At 33.8% G+C, this 14,607-nt stretch overlaps 1 protein-coding gene across 3 annotated transcripts in view; it reads left to right on the plus strand.

Annotated features, from left to right (window-relative positions):
• The window catches only part of LOC132715358 (glutamate receptor-like), a 47,396-nt gene extending 34,989 nt beyond the window's left edge, over positions 1–12,407 (plus strand). The window contains exons 10-18 of one of the 3 annotated variants that reach the window (XM_060698350.1): positions 176–385; positions 6,352–6,581; positions 7,171–7,287; positions 7,920–8,118; positions 9,021–9,262; positions 9,975–10,086; positions 11,092–11,229; positions 11,762–11,869; positions 12,136–12,407. In XM_060698350.1, the coding sequence (XP_060554333.1) occupies positions 176–385; positions 6,352–6,581; positions 7,171–7,287; positions 7,920–8,118; positions 9,021–9,262; positions 9,975–10,086; positions 11,092–11,229; positions 11,762–11,869; positions 12,136–12,207 (1,428 nt within the window). In that variant the 3' untranslated portion in view covers positions 12,208–12,407. Of the gene's footprint in view, positions 1–175; positions 386–698; positions 915–6,351; positions 6,582–7,170; positions 7,288–7,919; positions 8,119–9,020; positions 9,263–9,974; positions 10,087–11,091; positions 11,230–11,761; positions 11,870–12,135 lie in introns of all 3 variants that reach the window. The other 2 variants (XM_060698349.1, XM_060698351.1) reach the window with 2 other exon arrangements.
• Positions 12,408–14,607: the final 2,200 nt, after the last annotated feature.

Raw genomic sequence — 14,607 nt, forward strand, 5'->3', positions numbered from 1 at the left:
AATTTTAGAAAACGATTTGATAACACTCCGATATATGCTAGAGGAACGTTTTGTTGGGTTTTATTTCGTAAAATTATTGCAATTTAGCATTAGATTTTCTATACCTTTTTGATCTAGAATGATTATTTAAGTTTAAGTGAATAACAGCTATAATCCTTAAATTAACGCTTCAAAGGAACCACCTTATGCAATGTATAAGGATAACGCCACGGCAACACGGAAACCAAAATGTGGTCGAGAAAACTTTAAAGGTTTTTGCATGGAAATGGCTGATGAATTAGAAAAAATTCTGAACGTATCATTTAACATTTGCACACATGACGTGTATGGTGAACAGTTGGAGAATGGTACTTGGAATGGCATGCTTGGACAGCTTGTACGCCAGGTACAACGTGCGAGTCACGCTGCACGCTCTTATTTTCTTCTGCTTTTACTCATTGATCTCCATTCCTGAAAGGATAGGGAGGTGATGATTATGGTGACGTTTTCATCGTTTTTTGTGACGTAACAAAATTCAAAATAAAAAAATATGTGATCATAGCAAAAGGTTTGTTAAACCGTTCACTATCTTGGTCAAGACCATTGCCTAATGGTCCTTTCAGGAGGTGGAATGCTTGAATGATTTTCAATGCTTCTCATTCGCTCGTTTTTCTTTACTTTTTATCATATTACATATTTTTCCTATTGCACAACAACAGGACGATCCATATATGATGTACAAGGACGAGGCAACTAAAGCTCTAAAACCCCCATGTGGGAAGGAACATTTTATAGGTTTTTGTGCGGATTTAGCAAAGGAAGTGGCCGCGCATGTCAAGTTTGATTACGACATTTGCGTTGTTAAAGATGGCCTGTATGGAGAATTACTTATGAATAAAACGTGGAATGGTATGATTGGAGAATTAACTCGTGACGTAAGTGAGCGCATGCGCATCGAATGTTATTTGTTCTGAACGTAGAAAATAACCATGTCTAGCGTGTGATAAGTGTGAAGTTCTGTCCTTATTTAACCGTATATATTCCATTAGCGAAATGAAACCTTGGTGTTATAGATAGCGCTTTACTCGTGAGCCCCATAGAGCTAGCTGTCTGTCTGTCTGTTTTAAAGTTAAGTGTACGTAACCATCTACTTTACTTAACTGTACTCGAATAAAACACACCATTCCAATACAGGGTTTTAGATAGATAAAACATATTGAAATAACTAATATAGAAGCAAAACAAAATGAACACATTACATGAAGTTGTCTTTGCAAACTCTTTACATTTAAGTACATCGCTGTTGTCATGTTCCAGACCTTATTTGATTCCTTGTCATAAAATATTGTCATTTTGTTCAAAACCTCTTGTAAAATACACATATCACACCCGTTTCAAGAAAAAAACATGTTTCCCTTGCAACAACTTTGTATGACAGAATATATTCTTCAAAGTTAAACACATTTTTATTATTGCAAAGATATCGTGGGACAGAATAAATTATTTTAAATAAATAAAACCAGATGTCTTTTACAGCGACATCGTTGGATAGAATGTATCCGTTTAAGAAAATTATGTGTTTGTAACTATATTTTTAAGAGGGACCTATTCTTCATAGTTAGAGACATAAAATTATGTCTTTTGCAACGACATTGTGGGATAAAATATGCACTCCAAATGTATCGTAGGTGTATTGAATGCGGCTTTCTTTGTAAAACATGAACTCTTAACTAATTTTCCCTAAATGTTTTAACTGTATAAGTAATATATGTGTTACGTGGAATTATACTGTTTTAACGTATCAGCAGTAATAGTTGATTTTTTTTCTAAATGATATGTTCCATTTTACAGAGGCCAAATTGCTTATTAAATGACCATGTGATATTTTTCATTTTTATACATAATAGTCACAGAATATATACCAATCTTACACATTGCCATAAAGTACTTGAGTGTTTTAAAGATTTTTGAATAACCTCCTTTTGAATAATTGATATCACTGTAACTAAAAATATATATTTAACTCATGAAGACCATGTGGTTCACAACAAGAGGTCATTAAAAATATTAACTTGAGTTTAATCTTTCCATCCCTGCAAAGAAGTAAATTTATGAATCGGCATGGCATACTAGAAGGAAATCTTTTGGACATAGTGTATTCATCCATCTAGACCGTTGTTTAATTCTCAATTTTCCCATCGTACTGGTATTTTGAATATTTTTAAATGTTTGTGTAGTGAATTGTGTTCATTCTTTCACTGTCAATCTGAGATAAATTAGTTGAACATTTCAAAAGGTTTACTATTCTAATGACTACTATTGAACAATAGTAATCACAAATGTTTAGCATGAACATATTCCAAAAAGCTGATTAAAATTTAAAACGTCTGCCCTACTCTCTTTATAATTTGAACATTACCGATATTTTTCTAAGGATATTGATATGAGTTTTTAATTACACTGGTAATATGTATCATAAAACTGAAAGTTAAAAATGATAAGACGTAAAATTGTTTTAATGTTACATGAACACTCACCATTTACTCTTTGGCGAGCATAATGTCGCTTTTAAGTGATTGATCCAAGTTCAGGTGGCCACTTAGTTCTTTCTTCATATCTAAGAAATGATTTAAAAGGCCTGTCTCAGAAAACGAAAAATCATAGGAAACTTATATTATACGGAGAAAATCTTTGAAATCCTACCAGGACAATTGCTATGCTTGTTCATATGTCACAAGTTCCGGTTGACCCCAGCAAGCGGCCTCGAGTGAGCTTCAAATAAGCTACACATTTCCTTCAGAATCGGGTTTAAACTAATTTTGTTTTAAACTAAAACTAGAACATAATTCTCAGAAGTAATCATGTTAGATAATTATCAGGCATAGCGTTAATCATTGGGTGTTTGTCTTGTCTCGTCAATTTAGATAAATCATTATGTATTGTAGGTGTTTGAAAAAATTGTTTTGCATGTGTTTACTATTAATGAGCCGCGCGATGACAAAATCAACATAATGGGTTTGCGACCAGCATGGATCCAGACCAGCCTGCGCATCCGCGCAGTCTGGTCAGGATCCATTCTGTTAGCTTACAAACCATATAACAAGTAGAGAAACTGAAAGCGAACAGCATGGATCGTGATCAGACTGCGCGGATGGGCAGGCTGGTCTGAATCTATGATGGTCGCAAACCCATTATGTTGGTTTCGTAACGGCGCGGCTCAGTTTTATTATACGTGATCAGTTAGAAATTGTCCAATTTTCATTCTTTTCAATGGATGCCTTTTATATATCTACATGTTTTTTTTTTAAATATGCATGCATACATTGACATGAATAAATTTATTGCTTTTCACGATAAAATACAAGGTTAACATTAACAGTTAAAATACATCTTTTTATAAATCTGTCTAAAGTGTTTTAATTTTTTTAGTTATTATTTTTTAATTTTTCATTAATTCTATATGGAAATGAAACCGTTTATGTCACTTTTTTGATCTTCCATTTCAAGATTTTTGCACATACCCTATTTTTACTTAATAATTTTGTAACTTAAAGGATGCTTTGTCATTTTCATTTTTACTTATCATTTAGCTAATTTTTAATCGTTCGATCGATTCATTGATATATTTTTTATGAATTCACAAGTTTTAATTTTAAACATCTATAGATAAACGATTGTGGGAATTCGGAATATCTCGGCACTGTTAGTGGCTTATAAAGATAAAAAAGGGAGCAACCTAAATCTTTACTAAGCCAGTTTTCATCATAGACCAAGCCGGCGTCTGTCGAATTTTTACAAGTTTTTAAATGAATGACAGCATTAACAAATATGAGCCGCGTCATGACAAAACCAACATTATGGGTTTGCGACCAGTATGGATCCAGACCAGCCTGCGCATCCGCGCAGTCTGATCAGGATCCATGCTGTTTGCTATCGGTTTCTCTACTTGTTATAGAGTTTGTAAGCGAACAGCATGGATCATGATCAGACTGCGCGGATGCGCGGGCTGGTCTGGATCCATGCTGGTCGCAAACCCATTATGTTGGTTTTGTCATGACAGCATTAACAAATATGCATGTTTGGAAGAGTATATATAGAAGTTAATTGTACTATTTCATTATAGTTTAATGCTTTACATACATAACGTGTGACTGCTGCTTTTAGGGTGGCTTAACTTGCTTTGCATATTTATTTTTCCGATTCACAGAAAAAAGGCAAATGGTCAAAAGATAAAAAGACACGACTGAGGATTTTGGAAATGCTTGGACTTGATTTTTTCGACGTTTTTATACTTATTCTCCCATAACATTTTGTCAGTATCATTTTGATATTTTTTTGGTGCCAAATGACTAACAGATTAATAGAATTTAAAGCTTTTTAAAAACTTAGTTCATAACTGAATTCGCCCGTGATATCGATTTTCATTAATATTTCAAATATATTTCTTTTTTTTTTTTCTTTTTTTCTTCACAATTTAGTGCCTGAGTTGATCTGTCATGAACGATTTTCAATGTTTTATGTTTAAAAGTTACCTCTGTGAAGTACCTTTAACTAAGATTATTTTGCCTTTTTTTGGCGCGTCGGAACGAAAAATTGCTTGCATGGACTTAAGCACTAAATATTTCATGTGTTAAGATATTTTTTATAAATATATGAAAAACAATGATATGATTTAGTCTCCTCTAAATTAAGATTGATCTTCTGATTTGAATAAATGGCGGAATATGTAAACAAATATTTATTCCTTTCTTGGATTTCTTCCTTAGGTTTTTTTTAAATTCTTTTTATGATTACTATTATTTTGTTATATTTTTTAAAGAATTCAACTTTATAACACCATTAGATATAATAGATATATTTACAGTTCCAAATTAACGTTATTGCGGAACAGGTACACGTATAGAAACCATTCCTTTGAAATTTTAAAATCAGTATTTGAGCCGCGTCACGACAAAACCAACATAATGGGTTTGCGATTAGCATGGAACCAGACCAGCCTGCGCATCCGCGCAGTTTGATCAGGATCCATACTGTTCGCGATCAGTTTCTCTACTTGCTATAGGGTTTGTAAGCGAACAGCATGGATTCTGATCAGACTGCGCGGATGCGCAGGCTGGTCTGGATCCATGCTGGTCGCAAACCCATTATGTTGGTTTTGTCGTGACGCGGCTCATTTGTTATTGTATAGTACATTAGTCATGTTAATTGGAGCCAAGTGTTGTGTGGCGGTAGCAAAGTCAATCCGATGTTGCTATATTTTTTATCTACTTATATTTATTATAAACTTATAATAAATGAGATATTGAGAATATTGATGAAATAAAATGCGTATTTTTATTTTCCGTATTTTCACTGTAAAAATTATTTTTTTCACTGCAGTGAAACATATTTTCATGTTTTCACTTTTGTTTCGCCGGACTATTTTCTTCTAAATTCTGCCAGTACAAAAAATTTAACGGAAATTCTTTCAAACTGTAATATCAAAATAAAAAAATATATATATAATAAACAGAAAATTTAAGTTTATTTCTATAAATACAGGATATATTTTCATCTTGTGGTATGAAAATAATCATATTTCATTCGTGGTACCGCCACTCATGAAATATTTATTTTCATACCACTTGATGAAAATAATTCCTGTATTTAAAGAAAATATTTAAATATCCTCTATTTATTCTTGCGGAGTAAGTGTCAAACACTTAATGATCTTTGAAGCTTTAGGCGACGTTGTAGTGGTTACAACCGTTTTAAAATGATAATAAATGACGTCATGTAATAATAATGAACTAGGCTTTATAGCTATAAGAATGGAAAATATTGTTGAACATATTTCAGACTTTAACTTTACATTAGCATGCCTTTAGACAAATGAATGAATGAACTTACTATACATAATCATTACTGCATATTTTAACATTTTGCAAATATATGTGACTCAATTTAAACGATTTTAGAAAATATTTATTAATGTCTGAGCCATAGGGCGAGTATTAATAGCATGGTCTAAACCTGGCAAAAACGTCTTTGAAAAGAGAGTCTATTTATATGACATTATCATTGATTCCATTTCTGAAAATTAAAAAATTAATGTGAATTCAGAGAAGCGGTGTTTATGTATATATAATACAAATACAAACCTCATACTTGACCAATGAAAATCGATGTTACAAATGTGTAGGACAGATATATGATACATAATTAAATGATGTGAGTCAGACCCAGATGGAGAATCCATTTACTTGTATTCTTTTTATCCATTTCGAGCAATATGTTTTCCTAAAAAAATATCCATTCTTATTTACGTCTAGACAATGCATAATTATACTGACCATAGAAATAAGTTAAGTTGCTATCGATTTACGTTTTTAGGAGGTTGATCTGGCTATTGCACCAATAACGATTACGTCACAGCGCGAGCGGGTTGTGGACTTTACGAAACCGTACATGAGCTTGGGAATCAGTATTATGATCAAGAAGACAGCAGTTAAGAAAGCTAGTGTCTTTTCATTCATGGACCCGCTTTCCTACGAGATATGGATGTGTATACTTTTTGCTTATATTGGAGTCAGTGTCGTCCTCTTCCTTGTAAGCAGGTTCAGGTACGGTGCATGTCATACTTTATCGTTGGGATTCGTCATAACTCGGCATATTTCGTTATTTTCCGTGTCATATAGATATAGGGGAGGCGTCCGTGACTGAGTGGTTAAGGTCTTTGATTTTAAACCACTTGCCCCTCGCCACTGTTGGTTCGAATCTTGAAAGGGACATTGGATTATTTCATGTGAGGAAGCTATCCTGCTAGCTTACGGAACGTCGGTGGCTCTACTCTGGTGCTCGTTCGTGCCTGAAATAATGCACGGAACGGCACCCGAGGTCTTCCTCCAACAGTAATGCTGGAACGTCGCCATAAGACATATACAGTGTCTGTGTGTCATAAAACCCAATCAAACATTTCAAAGCGTAAAAAGATGAAGAATGAATAAATGCCTGTTATCATAGAGATCCGTTACATCTCGGCATAGTTCGTAATTTCCCGTACCGTCTATGGTATGGTTATTTTTAAAAAGGAGTTAAAGTTTACATTTTAATATACCTTCTTGTATCCACATTTATAAATATAATCGCTCTGATACAGTACAGTACGATTTCAATGGTTTTTTGTTGCATGTTAATTATTTATTTTTACAGTCCTACAGAGTGGCACGTAGATGACGGCGCCAGTATTTCAAATGACTTTACTATATCAAACAGCCTCTGGTATTCTCTTGGAGCCTTTATGCAGCAAGGTTGTGATATTTCACCCAGGTACTAAATGTGTATTTTTTCACAAAATAACAACAACAAAAACAACAACAACAGTAAATGTTACTGTTAGTTGTATAAGCAGACAAACTGATACGAATATTATTTATATAAGACTAAGTTATGATTAAACTAGCTTTACAAATGACACCCACACAAGTAAAAGACACATTGTTTCCGCAGAATGATCTACAAGGACTACGTGCCCAACCTCATATATCGGTGTCATGTAAAAAGAAAGCAGATTTTTAACGTGTATTTGTGTGAGGTTTTGAAATTTTTCGGTTGTCCATATTTTGTCTTAACTCGTCACTTTCCAAACTGATATCAGTTAAACACACCAGAGACTTAAATATACAGGCAAGCCTTTACAACGTGGTCCTCTGTAGACCAATCAACTGTTAATGAAATCTTTCTATAAGCATACCAAAAGTAAGACTTCACCATAAATTTTAACCTCTGAAGGGCAACAATCTCAGCGGCAGTCTGAAAAAAATCCTTATTAACGCTACGCAAAAAAATAACTTAAGTAGGTCTGAACTTTATTCAGATTATCTCAGTAGCGAACATAATTGTTATCTCTCAAAGAGTGCCGCTCAGTCGAGGTTTTACTGTATTCTCTTTTTTCCATATAGGTCAGTATCAGGTAGAATAGTCGGGAGCGTCTGGTGGTTCTTCACCCTGATCATAATTTCCTCGTATACAGCCAACCTGGCTGCCTTCCTTACCGTGGAGAGAATGTTGACGCCAATCGAATCCGCGGAAGATTTAGCCAAACAGACTGAGATCCAGTACGGTATCCTCGCTTCCGGCAGCACTGCAAGCTTCTTCCAGGTTGGTTTCATATTCTAATACTTTCTTTTACTAAATTATTTGTGTGTATTTTAGTTTATTTATACTCGCCATCGGTTGCCGATATGGGCGAGTCCTCCAGGAGAGAATTAGTCATTTTAAACAAGATACAGATACAGAAAGATTCCCCAATTCTAGAACCTTCTCCTGGTTCTTTAGCGTGCCTAGTGTCAAAGCACTCATGAAGTGACCTCAATCCGAAAGACTGAATAGTATTTTTAGTTGACCGGCGCGGATATCGAACTCACAATGTCGGGATTACAAGTCTAGCGCTCTAACCGATTGAGCTATGCTACCAAATTATTGACTTGCTTTTAGTCACAACCAGAAATAAGTCTTGATTTGCTTGCATTACTTGGCCACTCTTTTGTCTTTGTGGTCGTATTTAGAATATTAAGCTAATTATCGTTATGAAAAAGGTGTATCCTTAAAAGAGATCTTGGTGTATATACAAATGTTTTTGAATCATCATAGGTTGTTTCCCCTGAATGTAGTTTGCGGTGTGATTCTGAGAATGATATATTTTGATGATTATGTAGTAATCACTGGAAATGCTGTGAAATCATACCAATTTCTATAAATATTTCAGCATAGAACTATTTTCTCCATATATTTAAAGAAAATAGTTGTTTGATTTTGTGTTGAATATCTTAATTATTTTGTTGAAAAGAAACTTTACACACTTATTACTTAGCTATGGTTGGTTTCAGGAACAGATTCGAGAGTGTTTCAATATAACCTTACAGCTTCCAACATAATCGAACAAAAATAATTTTGAATAAACTATATACATGTACGTTGTACGTTAAACGCATTTTTTTGCTTGGATAAACATTAATATACAAAAGAGACTTAATCACTACTGACTCGTTTTACTTTTATAGCAATCAAAGTTTCCCGTGCATGAGCGTATGTGGGCATATATGCAATCTGCCAGTCCAAGCGTTTTTGTGAAAAGTAATCAAGAAGGTATCGAAAGAGTTCGGAAAGGAAACTATGCGTATTTGATGGAATCTACAACAAATAAATATACAAATATGCGGAAACCTTGCGACACAATGCAAGTCGGACCGAACTTGGATTCCAAAGGTTATGGCATTGCTACACCCATTGGATCAGATCTCAGGTATAGATGATATGGGATTTAACTCAAGTGTTGGACCAGTACCTCTAGACGCTTGCAGAAAACATGATCACAAAGTGTAGAAAAAATATCGCCTTTTTGCATATTTTTACATTATTCATTCATTATCGTATATAAATTTGTGTAAGAGATTAATAAGACGTCTTAGAATGCATTTTAGCGGGTGAAAAGGCGAGATTTTAGCATTTAATCATTCAAGCACCTTATCCGGTATATACCGGGATACGATTTTTAATTTGGTGCTCCAACACTTTTTAGTCTCACTCAAAGATTTGCATGTAATTGATATTGAAGTACAAATATTTATTTATAGTTAAACCTCTCATTAAATAAGACAGTTTTGATTAGTCTTCCATTCATATAATGGTGATATTTGTGTGCTCAATTTCGAAACCAAATCTATTTCACAAAATTAATTTTACAACATTTGGTGATCATGAATCGATGTTTATATAAGCCGCGCCATGACAAAACCAACATAGTGGGTTTGCGACCAGCATTGATCGGCGCATCCACGCAGTCTGATCAGGATCCATGCTGTTCGCTTACCAACCCTATTACAAGTAGCAAAACTGATAGCGAACAGCATGGATCCTGATCAGAAATGCTGGTCGCAAACCCATTATCTTGGTTTTGTCGTGACGCGGCTCATATGTTCAAAAAACGTTCAATGTTCATGCCTTTCTCCTTTTAGAGATCAGCTCACTCTAGCTGTGTTGAAATTAAGAGAGGCTGGGAGGTTAGAGGAGATGCAGAAAGAATGGTGGGAGAAAAGATCAGAATGTCCGACAAAAGAAAATAATCAGGTAGCATTTATATAATGTGTTAATGCAAAGTAATAATGTTTTCCCTAATTTCACAAATGCCTTGTTCTGGCGGTCGTTGCTAAAATGTGTGTGGCGACTGTACAAAACGCCAACTTTTTCTGCTTCATATGAATTACGGTGGTTTCAGTATTATAATGTTGAAAATTAAATTTACTGCGTAAGTCGATGGGACATTGCCTATTTACTGACTTGGTTAAACCTCAAATCATAACGGCATAATGTCCTTTTTTACCCGGCCTTCACACCGACACTGAATTGCCGTGTGGCCACTTTCACGCTTTTTTTGTTTAAGAATAAATGTACCTATATGTGATATGCCCCAACGTGCATTTTACCAGCATATGTTGGCACACAGTAGAAATGCTTCCATAAGGTTGATAGAGGATAAATAGGGATAGATCTAACTTCGTTATTAAGAATTAAATTAAGAATTAAAATCACGGGTTCTTCACCAAAAGCTTGCGATTTTATCAACGTTAGGGTTTATCTATTTATTTATTTTTCAACCGTTCGTTTAATGCATTTATAGAAAACCATCCAAGGTATACATAGTTCTAAGTTCGTATTTATCTAGATTTATATAACTCTTTGACAACAATATTCATCGTCAAGATCCTTTAACTCAATTTTTTATCATGGTTCTATATCATAAATATGATGCTCAAATGAAGATTTATCAATATTGTAAGTTCCAAAAAATACATTATTTGTAAAGATATTTTCATGTAATTAAAGGGAGGTAATTAGAAATTTATTTTCGAAAATGTCTTAGTCAATTTTTTCAATAAGAAATGATTGCATATATTTTAAGGATTATTTTAAATGCGTATAAACGTGTGCAGTACATAATTATTTAACATTTTCTTTGTTGTTTGGACATTGTTTTTGAAGAATAATTATATACATACATATATAAAATTTCACTTAAGTGTTGTTACATCCTGTATTAGATTTAAGTATATTTTGTTGGTGTTTTTATTCCAGGATGGTGGCCAAGCCGAATTGACGTTAGAAAACGTGGCCGGTATATTTTACATTCTAGCTGGTGGACTAACACTATCTGTCATCATTGCATTTTTCGAATTCATTTATAAATCAAAACTAGACTCCAAACGTTCAAAGGTAATAATTTGTTACAAATAAGAAGAAATTTAAAACTTATACATATTTATTAATATAATACTACCCTACATATATTTACGTAATTAGTTTGTTGAACGACCGGAAACATTTTACCAGAGACAGGTTGATTCTTTATTTTCAGTCTTTAATAAGACAGTTTGTCTGGAAACTTACATGATTGTGTACATGTTTAAAAATTACATCTGATATAACCTAAGCATTTGACAAATATACAGGTATATAACTTGTGCTGTTGTCGAAAACGTGTATAGGGGGCTTCTCCTCTTGACTTTATATATGCATAAAATAGAACGCAAATAAGGAATCCGGAAAATTATTGTATAACACATGTTAATAAATTTGACAAAAACATTAGCTTTTTCTTAGTTATATTATTTTAAGCGATAAGCAGAGAGGTGATTTTGTCACACCGTCAAACAATTAAGTGAACATGTTTTATCTTTACAAAGAATTGGCAAAAAAATGTCTTTATTTAGAAATATATGTTAATCTGAGTGTTTGGTGTTTACAGAAACCATTTGGATCTGTGTTGCGATGTAAAGCGAGGTTGTCTTTCCGTGGATCCCTGGATAGGGATAATCCTAATCCTAGTTCCCCACTCAGAAAATCCATGTCAACTGTAAGTTGTTCTTTTCCTTCTCTTTCTTCATCGGTTGAAAATCATTATATTGTTCTTTGTTTAAAGATAGAAAAAACAGAAACGAATGAATTTTTAAAATCTATCTACGAAGAATTCATTTCAATAGCAGTTACAACAATTCATATAATGAAATATCGTTATCTCGAATTCGTTTTTCACGATGTTTGGTTATCTCGAACGCATTTTGAAACCCTCTTCATCTCTGCAGTATAGATCATATTTGTTGTGACTTTCATCTTTTGCAGTATACATATACTGGTCCTTCCCACGTAGCCGGGGCGGATGGATTTCCAGATAATCTTCATACTCAAGTATGACCAAGGCATCATAACAACGATTCTTCCATTTAGCCATATTTAGCATGTAATAATACAACGTAAATTTTAATACTGATAGTAATAGAAATCGGCAATACGACACTAAAAGTTAACCTGCGCAAGTGTGGGTAAATACTATTTATAGCTCACAAGCACGTGATGTCAACATATTGTCGACGAATTTACTATGACCTTGCCATTGAGAGTAGAGTAGAGTATCCACAAGATATGTGAATTCGTAGGATTTCAAAGTAGTAATCGTCATCGGTTGAACACCATTAAATTGTGATAATTATGCTATCACCGTATTGCTACGCGCAGGCGTCATTCAATTATTGTGTCAACAACAGAATTTACTGAATTCTTGATTCAATAATCAAATGTTGTGCTGGGAGAAGATTGGAATGGAGGACACTGTATATATTTAACAATAAACACATCACATCAAGTGAAATTAAAGACATGTTTACATTATATATGTATTCAACTACTTCACCTTAATTTTGATTTCAGCACCTTTTTAAGTACTATGTACCGTTAATTATGAGTGTTTTGTGTTTTAATGAACTGTTCATATAATATCACCATTCTATCATGGTTTAATTGCTTTACCACAAGAGTTCAGTCATGTCTTTTAATTATTACATTTCATTTCGAAAATTAAGTTTCGTTTAAAATACATCATCATATATTGTATCATAGTTTGGGGACCTTTCTGTTGAAAAAGTGTCAAAGTTAAATCGTATACATATACATGCACAGTGCGGTAACTGGAGTGCAGGTATCAGTTACCCGCACTCCAGATCATGCCCGTTGATTGGCTCATTTTTGCTGGGGTTTACATATTGTGACGGCAGAGAAAGGGAAAACGGCAGAAATATCATATTCAGATGCTCGATCATTGGTTGCTTTTTCCCGGGGTTTAAAATTGTGACAAGAGGGAACGTGTTTTTATGTTTGACTATGATACAAAAGAGAAAGAACACCAAAACACTCGGCAATCTGATTTATACTCGGGGGCTACGCCCCCTCGTACAAATCAGATAGCCTCGTGTTTCGGTGCTCTTTCTATTACTTATGATACTGTCCGTTTTGTTTATTTGACAATAGTGGGGTCTATATATATACACAATACACCCTCATACGGAAGAAGTCGTGTTGGCTTTGGAAACATTATACTATGTTTAAGCATATTCCAAACTCGACTATTTGAAGAATAGAGAGATCTATTGCTCTCAACGTGCTTTTAACCTCGGTGTTGGCGTCAAACTTTGGTAAAGGTTTTGAGTGAAAGTTGGTTTCTCCAAAACTACTAAAGGGAATACACATTATTTGAGAGGAGGTCAATATCAAAGGCCCATAACTCACGAAGTGTGACGGAATAAAGGCCCTTTTTTATTTAAAACATATACATTATTCAGGCTCTTGTTTTACTATCAAGCACTGAGAATAGTCGAGCATGCTGACCTACCGACAGCTCTTGTTCCGTAAAGGTGTACATTTTCGTCTAATTAAAGGTCTTTTTCTAACAGTCTTGAAAAGTAAATACTTTACTCTTTGAAACATGAAAAAGTGACTGATACATTGCAGCTACAGGAATGTGTTAGCATTTGAAATCAAATTAATCATCAAATTTCCATTAGGTTTTTTCTTCCTAGTATATAACCGAATTTAATGTATTAGCTTACTAAAGTGTTTTATTGGACGAGTATCATGAGGGACAAACAGTATTGGATTGTTCCGTCCAGCAAGACGAGTCCAATATACATTTACAAGTTTACTTCTCAACTACGTACTTAAAAAGATAATTGAGGAAGCTGTTTGCATAAATGCATAATTGTAAGTAAAAAAGGGTATCACTTTATCAAACTGAGAACGTGTATAAATTACTTTGTTACGTTAAAAATATCATTAAAATAATGACATTATTATGTACATTTAAGATGTGCCATGCAAAATACTACTATAATAACTAGGACATTAACTTTGTATTCACGGATTTCACAGTTATTTTGTTAATGAAATGTTACCTTATTTTGACAAATTATTTTATGATATATTTTTAAAAGAGTGTATTACAGTACTGGTCTATTATAGCTGGTTTCATAGCTTCGTCTTGGATATTGTCATAAATCTTATCTTGAATGTCGGAATTTTCATTGGTTAGTGACCATGCTGTGCGAGTGTCTGATCAAATCTTATGTCATAAATTTTCTTTTTAACCTGGAATCTTGCCATTTAAATTCTTCTCATTCGGTGCAAGAGTTGAAAATCTGGGAAAGACCCGCGCAATTTTGCTACACTGATATATGTATACTGTATGCAGTTCATGTTTTTTTTTTCTACTGAAACATTTCATATAAACCCTGAATAATGAAATTAACAGTTTAATATGCAAAG

The sequence above is a fragment of the Ruditapes philippinarum genome, unplaced genomic scaffold (genome assembly GCF_026571515.1).
Source record: "Ruditapes philippinarum isolate M1 unplaced genomic scaffold, ASM2657151v2 ctg365_1_1_1_1, whole genome shotgun sequence".
Taxonomy (NCBI): Eukaryota; Metazoa; Mollusca; class Bivalvia; order Venerida; family Veneridae; genus Ruditapes; species Ruditapes philippinarum.